Source organism: Leptodactylus fuscus, chromosome 1 (assembly GCF_031893055.1).
Source record: "Leptodactylus fuscus isolate aLepFus1 chromosome 1, aLepFus1.hap2, whole genome shotgun sequence".
NCBI classification, from domain to species: Eukaryota; Metazoa; Chordata; class Amphibia; order Anura; family Leptodactylidae; genus Leptodactylus; species Leptodactylus fuscus.
Genome location: NC_134265.1, coordinates 153930615 through 153946860, shown reverse-complemented (window position 1 = coordinate 153946860; position 16246 = coordinate 153930615). Strand labels below are relative to the sequence as shown.

The 16246-nt window shown below is 39.6% G+C and overlaps 1 protein-coding gene across 5 annotated transcripts in view; it reads right to left on the bottom strand.

Annotated features, from left to right (window-relative positions):
• APBA1 (amyloid beta precursor protein binding family A member 1) overlaps nt 1–16246 on the bottom strand; it is a 567069-nt gene that overhangs the window by 416956 nt on the left and 133867 nt on the right. For 2 of the 5 annotated variants that reach the window (XM_075278959.1, XM_075278962.1), the window contains exons 12-13: nt 15198–15338; nt 9921–11845 (exon numbers count right to left, since the gene is read on the bottom strand). In XM_075278959.1, the coding sequence (XP_075135060.1) occupies nt 11774–11845; nt 15198–15338 (213 nt within the window). In that variant the 3' untranslated portion in view covers nt 9921–11773. Of the gene's footprint in view, nt 1–9919; nt 11846–15197; nt 15339–16246 lie in introns of those variants that run through there. The other 3 variants (XR_012716979.1, XM_075278969.1, XM_075278948.1) reach the window with 3 other exon arrangements.

Sequence of the window (16246 nt, the reverse complement as noted above, 5' to 3'; positions counted from 1 at the left end):
CCTCCCCAGAAAACAATAACATATAATTAACACTCCAGTGAACCTAAATAACATTCTGCACTTTTTCAGTGCTTAGAATCCCCTTTACATTCAAGCACAACTACAGTAATAAGTATCTGATATCATATCATTGCGTAACTTTATTTACAGCGGAGTGGGGGACGTGACTGGTACTGGTAGAGTTGGCACAGTATATGGCATATGTATAAGGATATAGTTACAGGAACGTAATACTGGTAGAGGGGCAAACAAGGCGTCTTCACTCTGAATGCAGATGTTCATGTGGCTGATGTGATTGTCATACATGTTAGTTGTAATAGGCATGTTATTTAGTTTTAGGGATTACAGGTTTTGTTTACAACCTCTGCAAGGCAACTAATCTGCAGTTACAGAATTTATGCAACCATTATCTGTTGATGTATATCAGCTTAATCCCCCTTCCTGGGTGATGTAAACCTGTCCATAACTCTCTCTACAGAGACATTATCTGTAAGGAAGAAAATGTATTGCTAGAAAAGGTAGTTTAGGGCACCATTGCGCTATACATGACATATACAGTCCTATGAAAAAGTTTGGGCACCCCTATTAATCTTAATCATTTTTAGTTCTAAATATTTTGGTGTTTGCAACAGCCATTTCAGTTTGATATATCTAATAACTGATGGACACAGTAATATTTCAGGATTGAAATGAGGTTTATTGTACTAACAGAAAATGCGCAATATGCATTAAACCAAAATTTGACCGGTGCAAAAGTATGGGCACCTCAACAGAAAAGTGACATTAATATTTAGTAGATCCTCCTTTTGCAAAGATAACAGCCTCTAGTCGCTTCCTGTAGCTTTTAACCTCTTCAAGACCGAGCCTAAAAGTACCTAGATGACCGGGCCTCATTTTTCAAATCTGACATGTGTCACTTTATAATAACTGTAATAACTTTGAGGTGCATTAACTTATCATGGTGATTCTGAGATTGTTTTCTCGTGACACATTGTACATCGTGTCAGTGGTACATTTTGGCCAATATGTTTTGTCTTTAATTATGAAAAAATAGGAAATTTGGTTAAAATTTTGAAAAAAATGCAATTTTCAAACTTTGAAATTGCATGCCTTTCATGTAGAATGTCATACTACCCAAACTACTTCATAAATTTAATTTACCATATCTCTGCTTTATATTGGCATCAAACTTTAATCACCCTTTCATTTTTTTCAGATGTTATAAGGCTTACAAGTCAAGCAGTAATTTTCCAAATTTTTAAGAATATTTCCAACACACATTTTTCAAGGGACCAGTTCAGTTCTGAAGGGGTCTTAAAAGGCCTCTCTATTAGAAACCCCCATAAATCACCCCATTCTAAAAACTTCACTCCTGTAAGAATTCATAACTGCATTTAGGAAGTTTCTTAACCCTTTCAGCATTTCATGGCAATTAAAACAAAATAGAGGTCAAATTTACAATTTCAATTTTTTTTCACTAATATTTTCATTTAGCCCTAGATCTTACACATTCACAACGTGTTAAAGGAGAAAACACATTCTAAATTCTATTAAGCAATTTCCCCCAAGCATGAAACTATTCCATGTGAGAATGTTAAAAGATGTATGGGCACACTGTAGGGTCCAGAACAGAAGGAGCGCTATTGGGATTTTGGAGGGCAGATTTTGCTGGAATCTGTTTCAGGCACCATGTCGCATTTGCAGAGCCCCTGAAGTGCCAGAACAGTGGAAACCCCCTCAAAATAACACCATTTTGGAAACTAGACCCCTCAAGGAATGTATCCAGGGGTATAGTGAGCACTTTGACCCTACAGGTGTTTCACAGATTTTTTTACCATTGAGACATGAAAATTTTAAATATTTTTTTCCCTAATATAATGTCACTTTAGCCCCCAATTTTTTATCTTCAAAAGGGGTTAAAGGAGAAATTGCAACCCACATATTGCTACACACTTTCTATTGAATGCAACAATACCCCATATGTTCTGGTATATTGATATACGGACACATGGCAGCTCTCAGAACGGAAAGAGCGCTAATTGGGTTTTGGAGGCCAGATTTTGCTGGAATCATGATCAAGCACCATGTCCCATTTGCAGAGCCCTCTAGGTGTCCAAACAGTAGAAACCTCCAAATTGTGACCCCATTTTGGAAACTAGACCCTGTGAGTTATTCATTGAGGGGTATAGTGAGTATTTTGACCACATAAGTTTTGAAAAAATTTGTGTCAAACTAAAATTTTTCATATTTTTTACACAAAAGTGTCATTTTAAAGGCAGCTTTTTTCCCCATAACACATGAAAATAAATAAAAACACCCCAAAATAGATGGCCCCATTTCTCCTGTGTTCAAAAATGTACACTTTGTGGCCTTAATCCTATGTACAGACGCACAGTAGGGCCCAAAAAGAAGGGAGCACCAACTGGGTTTCAAGACATAATATTTGCTTCTAAATGTTTCAGACCCATTGCACATTCAAACAAGATTTGAGTTACCAAAACAATTGAAAACCCCCATAAATGACCCTATTTTATAAACTAGACCCCTTAAGGTATTCATTGGGGGGTATAGTGAGCATTTTGACCCTATAGCCATTTCACAGATTTTAATAACCTTGGGATGTGTAGGTGAAAAATTACTAAAATGTCCCTTTATCTCCAAAGTTTTCATTTTCACAAGGGGTTAAAGGAGAAAAAGCACCCCCACAGTTTGTTACACAATTTCTCTTGAACACGGCAATACCCCATATGTGGCCATAATCTGCTGTATGGGAACATGGCGGGGCACAGAATGGAAAGAGCGCTATTTTGCGTTTGGTGGGCAGATATTGCTGGAATAGTTTTGAGGTGCCATGTTGCATCTGCTGAGCCCCTAAAGTATCAATACAATGGAAACCCCTCAAAAGTGACCCCATTTTAAAAACTACACCCATCAAGGAATGTATCAAGGGGTATTATCATTCTGAGCCTAAAAATGCTTCCCAAAAATTAATGCACAAAATGAAAATTTAAATTTTGAAAGAAATATGCCTTTTCGGTGCCCAATGAGTTGCACCCACTTTGTGCACTCCTAAAACTATTAAGGGGCCATCCCGGGTAGAAAGAAGTTATATATGTGGGTGTACACTGCTGCTTGGGCACACAGCAGGGCTCAGAAGGGAAGGAGCAGTGGGCTTTTCAGCTTTTGGTGTACAGATTTGAAGGGGTTTCCTGCCGCCATGTTGTTTTTGCAGAGCCCTGGAGGTGACAGTAATTTGGAATTCCCCAACAAGTGACCCCATTTTGTAGGGGAGATTTTAGAGTCTCTACAAATGTGACATGGTGTCCAAACACCAACAATCTAAATCAGCTGTCCAAAAGCACATATCGCTCCTTCCCTTCTGCGCCCTGCTGTGTACCCAAGCAGCAGTTTATGCCCACAGGTATGACACTGGTGTACCCCAGATAAGGAACCTACTATAAATTTCCTACTATATCTCCAGTAGCTACTATGTTGGGGGGGTCACTAAGGGGGGCAGAGCCCAAGCCGCGCCGACGTTAATCTACAGGGGCCGGTCGGGAAGCAGTTAATCAGTTCCTGGATCCTGGATGAAGGTATTTTGGACCATTTCTTTCTACAAAACAATTCAAGTTCAGTTCAGTTTGATGGTCGCCGAACATGGACAGCCCGCTCTCAAATGATCTGAAAACAAAGATTGTTCAACATAGTTGTTCAGGGGAAGGATACAAAACGTTGTCTCAGAGATTTAACCTGTCAGTTTCCACTGTGAGGAACATAGTAAGGAAATGGAAGACCACAGGGACAGTTCTTGTTAAGCCCAGAAGTGGCAGGCCAAGAAAAATATCAGAAAGGCAGAGAAGAAGAATGGTGAGAACAGTCAAGGACAATCCACAGACCACCTCCAAAGAGCTGCAGCATCATCTTGCTGCAGATGGTGTCACTGTGCATCAGTCAGCAATACAGCGCACTTTGCACAAGGAGAAGCTGTATGGGAGAGTGATGAGAAAGAAGCCGTTTCTGCACGTACGCCACAAATAGAGTTGCCTGAGGTATGCAAAAGCACATTTGGACAAGCCAACTTCATTTTGGAAACAAAGATTGAGTTGTTTGGTTATAAAAAAAGGCGTTATGCATGGCGTCCAAAAAGAAACAGCATTCCAAGAAAAACACTTGCTACCCACTGTAAAATTTGGTGGAGGTTCCATCATGCTTTGGGGCTGTGTGGCCAATGCCGGCACCGGGAATCTTGTTACAGTTGAGGGTCGCATGGATTCCACTCAGTATCAGCAGATTCTTGAGAATAATGTTCAAGAATCAGTGACGAAGTTGAAGTTATGCCGGGGATGGATATTTCAGCAAGACAATGATCCAAAACACCACTCCAAATCAACTCAGGCATTCATGCAGAGGAACAATTACAATGTTCTGGAATGGCCATCCCAGTCCCCAGACCTGAATATCATTGAACATCTGTGGGATGATTTGAAGCGGGCTGTCCATGCTCGGCGACCATCTAACTTAACTGAACTTGAATTGTTTGTCCAAAATACCTTTATCCAGGATCCAGGAACTGATTAAAAGCTACAGGAAGCGACTAGAGGCTGTTATCTTTGCAAAAGGAGGATCTACTAAATATTAATGTCACTTTTCTGTTGAGGTGCCCATACTTTTGCACCGGTCAAATTTTGGTTTAATGCATATTGCGCATTTTCTGTTAGTACAATAAACCTCATTTCAATCCTGAAATATTACTGTGTCCATCAGTTATTAGATATATCAAACTGAAATGGCTGTAGCAAATACCAAAATATTTAGAACTAAAAATGATTAAGATTAATAGGGGTGCCCAAACTTTTTCATAGGACTGTATATATTTACTATACACTATTCTACATTCTGGAAAGTACATTTACTGTCCGCAAATATCACAATTGTAGTCAAAGATCTCGACTCTGCCTTAAGTATACTCTATTACAGGCGTAGGCAATGGAGATGAGCGAGTCGTATTCGATTGAATACCTCCCCTTCATAGTTATTGGTGTAAAAAAGCGCCAGGGAATATGGGAGACGCATCGATTACACCAATAACTATGCAGGGGAGGTATTCGATCGAATACTACTTGCTCATCTCTAGTAGGCAACCTTTGGCTCTCCAGCTGTTGTCAGACTACAACTCCCAGCATGCACTTTCTCTACTGTTCTTGGAATTCCCATGGAAGTGAATGGAGCATGTTGGGAGTTGTAGTTTCACAGCAGCTGGAGTGCTGAAGGTTACTGACCCCTGCTCTACTACATGATTTTAATGGTGTGCTGCTACTAAAATAGAGTAGCAAAAACTAACCTAGCCACTTAATGCAGGCCTCCAAGGTCATAGGCTCACAAGACAGAACTGTATCAGTAGGTCCCTGGTAATTCCCTTTAAATGTTTTTGGAGGCTGCGAGGAAACAGAAAAACAATGTACAGTATGCATGCAAATAAAATATGTTGTGTATATAAATCACTATACAAAAGAACGCCAGCCATTTTGACCACCTATAGAATAAAAAGGCAGACTACACAAGGACATCAGTAATTCTGACTACTGCTAGTTGTACTCATTTTTTTTATTACTATTGTTGTTGCAAATGTTACAGACATCAGCAAGCGCTCAGTTAAATAAAAGATATATAGCAGAGTAGATACACCACAACAAAGTAGCTTGAGAATCAATGGAACCGTTTCAGCTGCATCACAGATAAAAAGGGGTCAGGAATCTGTGACAAAGCCGTCAGAGGAATTACATTCAGTAGATGTGCAGTATCAACATTCCAGGCTCACATTGATTCTTTTTAGGTTTGCTGTTTACAAAGAACAATATTGTTACAATTACATTACTATACTTTCCCAGCGATTTACAATAATTTCTATTCCACCCTCTTTACAGAACAATAATATAACTGCATATTCTAGGTACTCTGCTAGGTATGTACAAAACGTCTGTTGACGCAGCTGTGATTTTATACAAAGAAGAAAACAAAAACAAAAAAATCAGGATATCTAAGATGTTTTAACCCAACCAGAGGTCATGTAAACTTAAAATTATCGTCTTCCTCCTAGGAAACTTAAGAAATGTGAGTAAGACAGCAGTGCATATGTCGTAAAACAGGTTCATGGTGGAATGTGAAATGGAAATGGGAACTATTGCAATTTTCTTCTGATGGGTTGTGATTTGTACAGCACTGTGCTTCTCTGTGAGGATTTTAAGACAGTGACACTTGTGCTCTTTTATGTGACAATTACACAGTATAACAAAATCCGTCAGTATGTTTATAATATAAATGTCATATTGGGCAAGAAAGATTCGATGTCACGCTTGCCACAAGTGTTGCAATTCCTCATAGTATAAAGAATTTTTTTAATGGTGAAAGGTAAGAGATTAATTCAAGTGAGTTTTGCTCCAAGACCACTTTATCTACTATGACTTTCCATTCAAGAAAATAGACTGAAATTACTGTATTTCTGGCTTAGTTATGAACATATTACTAAATACTTTCATATTCTCTACGTGTAGCCAACAACGTGTCAGATATCAGATATTGCACAAAGCTCTAGATAAGTTTATGACATTAAAATGAAACACTGGGGCAGATTTATGAAGCTGCCTAAAGCTGGGGCTCCACGTTGCGAAAACACAGCTTTTTTTGTTGCAGATTTTGCTGCGTTTTTTTGAGCCAAAGCCAAGACTAGACTGAGCAGAAGTTAGACGGGTAAGAGCTTTCTCTATATTTCCGATTCCATTTGTAGCCACTCTTGGCTTTGGCTCAAAAAACACAACAAAATCTGCAACAAAAAAAGCTGTGTTTCTGCAATGTGGGGCCTTAACCTAAAAGAAAAAAAAAACTGTCTTTCTTGCCCAGAACAGCTGATCCACCTGATCACTGCACAGCTTTCACTTTTCAACTACACGACATGAAATATACGCTGCACTGTGATTGGATGATACGGCAACAAAGAGTTTTTCTTTACAATATAGTTTCATAAATCTGCCATAACATACAATAAAATGACACATCTAGGTGGATAATGTGTTACAGTCATGATAAACCGATAATGGAAAACTGGGTAGTTAAAATTTACTCAATTATGTTGTTTACCCATGACAGCCTTGCTTGACACTTAATATTGCAACACTTATTGCATAGCCCTCTGCTTATCTTGTCCCATGCAGCCATTGCTTCTTACCCCGTGATGCAGCACATTATGCTAGGTTCTTGTGTTCTATAAAATATCATGTGCACTTATTTCCCATGAGCACAGAGAACATATCCTTTCTGCGTATATCCAATCTGGATTCGTCATTCTAAACCTGACTGGATTTATTTTACTAAATTTTTTCTTTTTTCTAGATCAATCAGATTTTCTTAAGTCTGCTGAGATAGACTACAAAATAAGACTATGTTCACATCATGTTTTTACGACAGTTCATAAAAAAGTATGCATACATACGCCATGAAATAGAATCCATTTGCATTTGATTTACATAGACTTTAATGATAAAAAAGCAAATGTGTCTGCTTTTTTTCAGTATTAGTATTCCATGCTTTTCTATCCTGCAAAAAAAAAAGGACAGAAAGAGACGAATACGTTTTTTTTTGTTTGTTTGTTTTTTAATCACTGGGTTCTATGTAAAGCAGATACAAATGGATACCCTTTCCACAGCAACTGTTTACATACTTCTTTTTTTTTCCAAACAAAGCAATGAACTGTAAAAATGTGAAAGACATAATGATAGGGAATGTAGATTGTGAGCCCTATGTGGGACAGTGACTGACTATGTCTGCAAAGCGCTGCGGAATATGATGGCGCTATACAATTAAGCATAAAATAAAAAAATTAAATAAATAAAAATGTGATGTGAATGTAGCCTTATGTTGTAGTTCATCTCAGCAGACTTAAGTAAATCTAAGCTCTGTCTTCCCAATAAAGTTAAGTTTCTCGATATCGCTCTCAAAGGGACTATAGAGGCAGCTATGAAGCCCTTGGAGACAGAGGGTCCGGATCTCTTTAACCCTATTCCTATTAGGTGATAAGAACTTGTGTAGGGTTCACCTCTCTATAAGAATTCCATTCTAAACAAATAAGGGGTTTAGAGTCCGATCTCCGCTATTGGCCGTGTACGTGTTTCTAAATAGTCTTCACCAAAAACAATGCAGTAAATCAAAGACCATCACTATGAATTCCTTATCTCTTTCACCCCGCCGGTTGAATAATCATTAATATTTGGTTTCTCAAGTCAGAAGCTATAACATGTTAGTATTCTTCAGTCAGTGACACCCCCAAGGGTACAGATGCTGCTTATAATTTAAGTTAATCTCACCTACTAGTCATAATCTGGTCATATTCAGTGCTATTGCACATTGTTATTCCTGACACTGCCACGCAGATCTGCATCTGTCAGATTAATAGGAACAGTTATCATTTCAGAACACAAAATATATATCCTAATAAATAAATAAATATATTACCAATTTTCTTCATATCAAAGCTCCCAAGGAAGCGGCAGCTCGCTAAGAACCTACTAAATGGTCATCACACCTTATTAATAAACCCTGTCATACAGGTCAACACAATTATCTACATCACAATATAAATATTAACCATTATATTAGTTTGGTTCTGTATAAGTTGAACCAAACAATTGTTTTTGTTTTATATATTATATATGTCCTTATTGGTCAACTGTAAAATGATAAAATATTAGACTATTTAGCGATACGTTTCTCTATGGAGAGCAACCAACTATAGTGGGACAAAAATTATACACATTATTTTTATGTAAACATGTCCTCGGGAGAAGTTTGGAAGAAAGATACCTCATCCTAATAGTGTTATTTAGACGCACGTAGTATTGCACGCCAGTGACATGTAGATATTGTAAATCAACGTGTGTAAACAATGTTAGCTGGAAGCGGTCATATCTGAGGTCAATAACTATGGAGTCTACTCTATATCATCCTGGCCACACAAACTCTATCTGTCTGTATGTTGTCCCAGAATGACACTTATGGTCAGTAATAATAGTCCAGCTGACATAAGTTTTATCGTGAGAGTATCTATACATCTTTGTGGAATAAATAGGAACAAGTATGTTGATATTCAGATTGCACTGCAAATCCCTATGGCTCCAAAAATGCCTGCCTGAACAGGAAGCAGGATGCGTTGTTTTTTGTGTAGTGGCCAGATCAGGATACTGCAGATCAGCTTCCATTCAATTGAAAGGGAGCTAAGGCCTCGTTCACATCTGGGTTGGTATTCCGTCTGGGGGAGTCCACATGAGGACCCCCATGAATGGAATACCGAATGCAACTGCAAGCGGTGTGCCAGTGAAAGCGCATGGACCCCATAGACTATAATGGGGTCTGTGTACTTGCCGCCAGATCTCCGCAGGGATCATGCGGATAGGAAAGTAGTTTACAATCTAGTTTCCTGTCCACATGATTCGTGTGGGCAGTGTGCGGCAAGCACATGGTCCCCAATATAGTCTGTGGGGTCCGTGTGCTTTTACTGTACACCGCTTGCAGTTGCATTTGGTATTCCATTTGGGGGGTCCCCATGTGGACTTCCCCAGACGGAATACCAATGCAGATGTGAACGAGTGGTAAGCTGCAGTGACTCAGCACGACACGCTGTCTGCTTTCTGCTAAATTCTCTTTGCTAGAGGCTTGATAATTTGTTTTAGGATCACCAGACCTCCACTGATCTCACAATCATTAGTATAGGTCACCAGTAAATTTTAATCTAGAAACCCCCTTTAGGCCGGGCTCCCACATTGTGAAAATACAGTGGCAAAAAAACACTGTGTCTATCTATACCTGCAAAGTGGATGGGATTCTGGGTAATCCCAACCACACACTGCAGAAAAAAAAACAGCAGCGGAAAAGATGTTTCATAAAAGCAAGCATGTCAATTATACCTGCGGAAACACTGGCGTTTTCTCTGTAGGTATAATAAGGGTAGAAAGTCCGCAGAGGAAAACTCGGGACTTTCTGTAAAAAACACTGTAGGAAAAAAACGTGATAGCTGCAGCTCGTTACAATGGGAGCTTAGTCTTAATGATTCCTTGCTATATCTAGACTTATAGCTTACTGGTGAATAAGAATAAATTTTCGGATTTTGACTTAACTGTGAAGATACTCATAGGCCTATATCTATTACGACATTTTACATCTGTATTCTTAGTTCTCAAACCTACTACAGATCACCCCAATAAAAAGGGAGACAGTACATGTGAAAACCAATGTCACAATCTGAATCTGTATACTAGTCCGTCTTATCTACAGAAATAATTGTAAGAGGTAAACAAAATCTAAACATTGTGACAACCCTTGTAATACGGGACCACTTCTGAAATAGAACATGTCACACTTTACTAGATTGTAAAACAGCAGCAATTGTAGGGCTTCACTGCACAAAATATATGTGGTGGATGTCCTTGTGCACTACAGTATAATGTACATGGATATGATACGGTTTACTGTGGACAGATTGTGTGGTTATCCCATCATGACGGGAAATAAACTAAAATTGCCTGACTCTGCTACAATACAATGGGCAGTAATAGTTTATGAACCTAGGATTCTCTATGATGTCCAAACTTGAGGTCCCAGGACATAAGAAATCTCTTCCAAATATGAGGACACCAGTATTATAAAGGATACATTAGAATTGAGGGCCTAGTACTGATTTAGCATTGGGGCCCAGGTACCTCCGGTTACACCTCTGTATAAAACATTTGGTAGAAACATGAAAGAATGTGAAACCAAACATTGCCATGTATTCTTAAAGTGCAGGGAGACATGTCAGAGACAAACTATAATAATGACTGAGAAGAATGGCAGTCTTTATCAAAATGAAATGGTCTCTATATATACATCACATGTCCAACTATGGTGATTTTAGCTGTCACTATGTTATTCATCCACTATGGTTACCCTTTATTGTGCAAATAAGCCACGTTTTTAATTTGGAATATATCTTCTAGCAAGTTGAGTCAGGTTCAGACATTGTCATGCTCTGTGTGAAATCTTTTAAGGTAGAATTATATATTGAAGAACAGTAGATGGTGGTTGATTCATAGAAATATGAACTAATATCCACGTCAAACTACTTGTAGAATGCCACCTGTTACTTAATCATATTGCAAGATTCTCCATTGAGTTTCAACAGTGCTTTGATACAGTGAACACCACAGAAGCACACATAGTATAACTTGTAAATTCAAGGTGACCCAGAGCTTCATGCACAGCCTTCCGAGTTGTAACTAAGATTCAGTCCTGCTACTCTATTATTGTGACACATGCATTAGGGCTTTTTTTTTGTAACATATGATATTAAGAACTGGCCAATTTCAAGTGTTAGAGCTATAAATGCATGAAGGAATGGTATAAGTGAGCCCAGCCAACAGTGGCCTGATAGCCTTCTACAACTGACTCCTTATGAACCAGTTTTCAAGTGTGGGATCTTCTGAGGCTCGTAGACACTCTCTATCACACAAAAGCTATACAGCGTCTTCCCGACACTGAAAACATAAATTAGCTTAGCCATTAGTGGAGCATGTTACCTCCAAAGTCATGACTTTCAGTAAAATATTCATGGGCATCAAGAAATGGAAAAAAATGTACAAAGAGTAATGTTCCTGGAGATGTTTCTGTAGACACAAAGGCAGCACTAGGAAAACAACCACGGGTGAGGCGAATTGTCCTCCATGCATGTTGTGAAGTAGCAGAGAGGCTATCAGATGTAAACTGGTTGCTCCTGGGCGGTCAGCAGTCGGTACATGGCTGCTGGCATTGTCTTCATGTGTATCTGATGAGATAAAGAAAATGCTAAATTAAGAGACAGTAGTATTTTGGCTTGCATAAATGATCTCATATACACTTGTAGTAAATTATTAGTGATAGTACACTATAGTTCAATGAATCGCTAGCTACCTTTTATATTAAAACAAATTCCCCAATATTAAAATCATGGCCTTTAGTATTTCGTATGTCCACTCTTCCACCATAACTGTTCTGGATTTTAGAACATGACTGCAAGGATTTATGATCTCTAAAGCTCAAATTATTAGGCCCAGTTCATATCTGTGTTCGGGTTTCCGTTCGGGAAGTCCACTTAGGACCCCCTGAACGGAAACCTATCCGCATAAAAAAGTGGTTACCTAGGAAAACCTGCAGACCCCATAGGCTATAAGGCTGGGTTCACATGTTTTTTTTTTTTACCAGATTTTGACACGGAAGCCACCTCAGATTCCAGTTCAAGAAAAGGTTAGCCGCGTCTGGATGCTGGCATCCAGTTGCGGCATTCCGCTTGAATGAGCCTAGTCTGGAGGGAGCTGTTGCGCTGCGACCGCTGCGGAAGATTCCGCCGTGGAATCCGCAGCAAGAAAGGGCAGGTCGCTTCTTTCTTCCGTGACCGCTAGAGGACTAAAAGAAGTTTACGGCTCCCATTGAAGTCAATCGCAGGCTTTTTTTGGACCAGATTCTGAGATGGATTCCGTGTCAGAATCCGGTCCAAAAATCCCAGTGTGAACCCAGCCTAATGGAGTTTCCTTGTATTACAGAGGTGCTGGGTTTGAATATTACCAAGGGCACTATCTGCATGATCTCATCATGTGTGCATTGGTTTCCTACCATATGCCAAAAATAGACAGGTAAATTGGCTTTTTGTAAAATAACTGCCTCTTGTATGTGTTGGGGATGAGCGCCTATATGGCAGCCACTAGCTCCCCTACTCCAGATCTCTCCCAGAACCTTGAGTCACTTGGTGAGAAAAGCCCATTACAAATGTTTGCCATTGTGAGTTTCCTGGAGTTTACTGGGTCGTGTGACAGTAGCCTAAGACCTTATTCATACAGCAACATTTTCAGTCAGTATTTGTAATCTAAAACCAGCAGTATGTCCAATACACATGTACCAATCTTTTCAGTAACCTTTCTCTCCGTAGATTTTATTTCCAGCTTGTGCATAAGAGTACTGAGCAGAACACAACCATGAGAACATGCATTTATCAGGAAGGTTGTCTTTTTTAGGGATGACCACTAGTGGCTGCTGTTTCACCTTACACAATTTGTGCTGTACTGTAACATGATCATTGTAGGCTGCAATTTTGCCCTTAACCCATTAAGGACACAGCCTAGTTTGATACTTAAGGATGCAAGTACTTTTTTATTTTTTACACTATTTCATTTTAAAAGCCATAACCTTTTCATTTTAATATAGATATAGACATATGAAGGCTTGTTTTTTGCACAATGAGTAGTACTTTTATGTTGCACCATTTTGGGAAGCATTTAGCTTATTGATCAAATGTTAACCCTTTCTTAGCAGGATGGCAAAAAAGAGTCAGTTTTGCTCTTTTTTTATGTTCACTGGGCATGATAAATAACATGTTCTCTTTATTCTACCGCTCGATATGATCACAGTCATACCATAAGTTTTCTTGTGTCGTGCTATTTCTACGCAATAAAATCTTATTTGCAAAAAAAGTTCTTTGTATTAATGTCACCATACTCGGAGATTCGAAACTTTTTGATTTTTTCCATCATCAGAGGTTTGTTAGGACTTGATTTTTATGGGATCAGCTATTGTTTCTATTGGTACCATTTTGGGTTATATGTGACTTTTTGATAATTTTTATTCATATTCATTATTACTCATGAGTTATAACTTCCAATAAGTTCTAAGTTCCTAATTGGTGTAAATCTCCATTCAGCACATAAGCATGCAACTAAGATATGAAGAAGTTGGAGTAAAAATGATCAATTAAACAGGCATATTTGGCTCAGTTCACGGAAAGGAAAATAAGTTGCTTCTATACCGTATTTTACGGACTATAAGGCGCACTGGACTATAAGGCGCATTGCCCATGAGCGCCTTATAGTCCGTCTCGGTTCATATATAAGGCGCACCGGACTATAAGCCGCAGTCCGGTGCGCATTATATGTTATTGAAAGCGGCGGCAGGCAGACTTTGCCAGCGGCCGCTTAACCCCCCGCGTGCCAGCCGCTTCTATTGGAAGCGCTCGGCAGGCGAGGAGGGGCTCTATCAGCAAAATCATGCTGATAGAGCCCAACCGTAAAAGTTATATTAAACTACCCCCCGTTTTAAAATAAAACCCTGAAACAGAATGTGAAACTTACTGAGCGGTGCAGGGTGGGCGGGCATTCAGGCCTCCTCTTCCTCCGATGTTCCGTCCTCCTCCTCCGGCGCTCGCTAACTGATAATGGCCTGGGCGCATGCGCAGTAGCCGTAGTAGAAGCATTATGATATTGCGCATGCGCCCAGGCCATTATCAGTTCGCGAGCGCCGGAGGAAGTGGTCAGGACATCGGAGGAAGAGGAGGCCTGAATGCTCGCCCGCCCGCCCTGCACCGCTCGGTAAGTTTCACGTTCTGTTTCAGGGCTGCCGGACACTTCCCATTCATTTCTATGGGAGCCGGCATGCGAGCGCTCCCCATAGAAATGAATGGACTGCTTTTTTCCATTCATTTCTATGGGGAGCGCTCGCATGCCGGCTCCCATAGAAATGAATGGGAAGTGTCTGTCCATTCATTTCTATGGGCAGCGCTCGCATGCCGGCTCCCATAGAAATGAATAGGAAGTGTCCGGCAGCCTTGCTGTAACGCCGGCGTGTACGGCTGTGATACACGCCGGCGTTCCGTAGTGTGAATGCACCCTTACGGTGCCTTTTATGTATGTATGGAAGCGGCACGCAGACTTTGCCACCGCTTCCATCCATATATAAGGCGCACCGGACTATAAGCCGCACTTACGATTTCTGAGGAAATCGTAGGTTTTTATGTGCGCCTTATAGTCCGGAAAATACGGTACTTCTCCATCTAAAAGCAATAAAACAATCCATATGTTTAAATCAAACATTTCCGATCTTTCTAGTATTTGCCAACGGCAGTAGGTGGGAATGCCAGCATATGAGATAGTGGACCGATCTTGCTAAAATTAGGAGGTAATATGATTAAACAAATGGATAGGACTAGCTTTTGGTAGAGTTACATTGGTAGCCACTGGCCTTCTTACTACACCTTATTCTTTGTCTTTGTGATGTTATGTACAGTTATTTGTGTAGCTGAAATCATTAATCTACTATCTACATACATCTAGCTAAAAAAAAACAGTATTGACAATATTGAGTTCATTCCTCACCTCACCAACTGCATTGGACAGAATATGCACTATCTTCTCATGAGGAGTCGCTACAACACTCTGTCCATTAATCTCTATAATCCGATGACCGACTCGTACTCCACCTCGTTCCGCAATACCTCCTCGCATCAGGCTGCAAATCTGAACATGAAACAGCCAACATAAGCATCATGGAGAGTATCAAAGTCAGGTTTCAAAGTGTTCTATATGTAACTATACTTCATGCAAAGAACCGTCACATTTACAGCAAAATCAATGTAAGAAATCAGAAAGTCATTCTAGGCTAAATATTTATATTTCAATATATTTAAAAACTACTTACTTTTGACGCTAGGTTCACATTAGCGTTCTGCTTTCCGTTCTTCGAGTCCGCTTGGGGACCCAAAAAACGGAAAGCTAACCCGCTTAAAAAGTGCTTACCCATGGACCCCACAGACTATAAAGGATTCCGCCAGGTTTCTGCCTGAAAAACGCAGAAAAATAAGTCCTGCTCTCTACATTTTTAAGCGGGTTCAGGGATGGAAACCCTGAACTGAGTTTACGTGCCAGTGTTATCACAGCACGTGTTATTCATGTTTTTATCTACATTTACAAAAACCTATGTCATAATAATAAATTATATAAATTGTAACATCATTAGACAACAGCAAATGCTTTTAACCTTGTGACATGAGATACACGTGTGACCGGGATCATCTTGCCTCAAGAACTTCTTTCAATATCTGCCCTATCTCAGAAGCCAACCTGACCTCTACAAAGAAAATTTACTTTGGTACAAGTCTGCTGAAAGTCTGCCTAAAGTTATACTGGCCATATGCATTACATTACATTTTCATGAAAATCCCACAAAATGTGTTCATGATGGCTGACAGAAAACTTTAGTCTGCCAAATGAAGATCAGCCATGTTAGATATTTTCAGCCAAAAGTTGGATGAAAATATTAGTGTTTGGCATGATCGGCTGCTTTTGGCCATTCATCAGCCAACTTTACCAGACTCTCTGTGCTTTGCTTTCACACTGAAGTCTATTGCTCTTATCTGATATAGGAT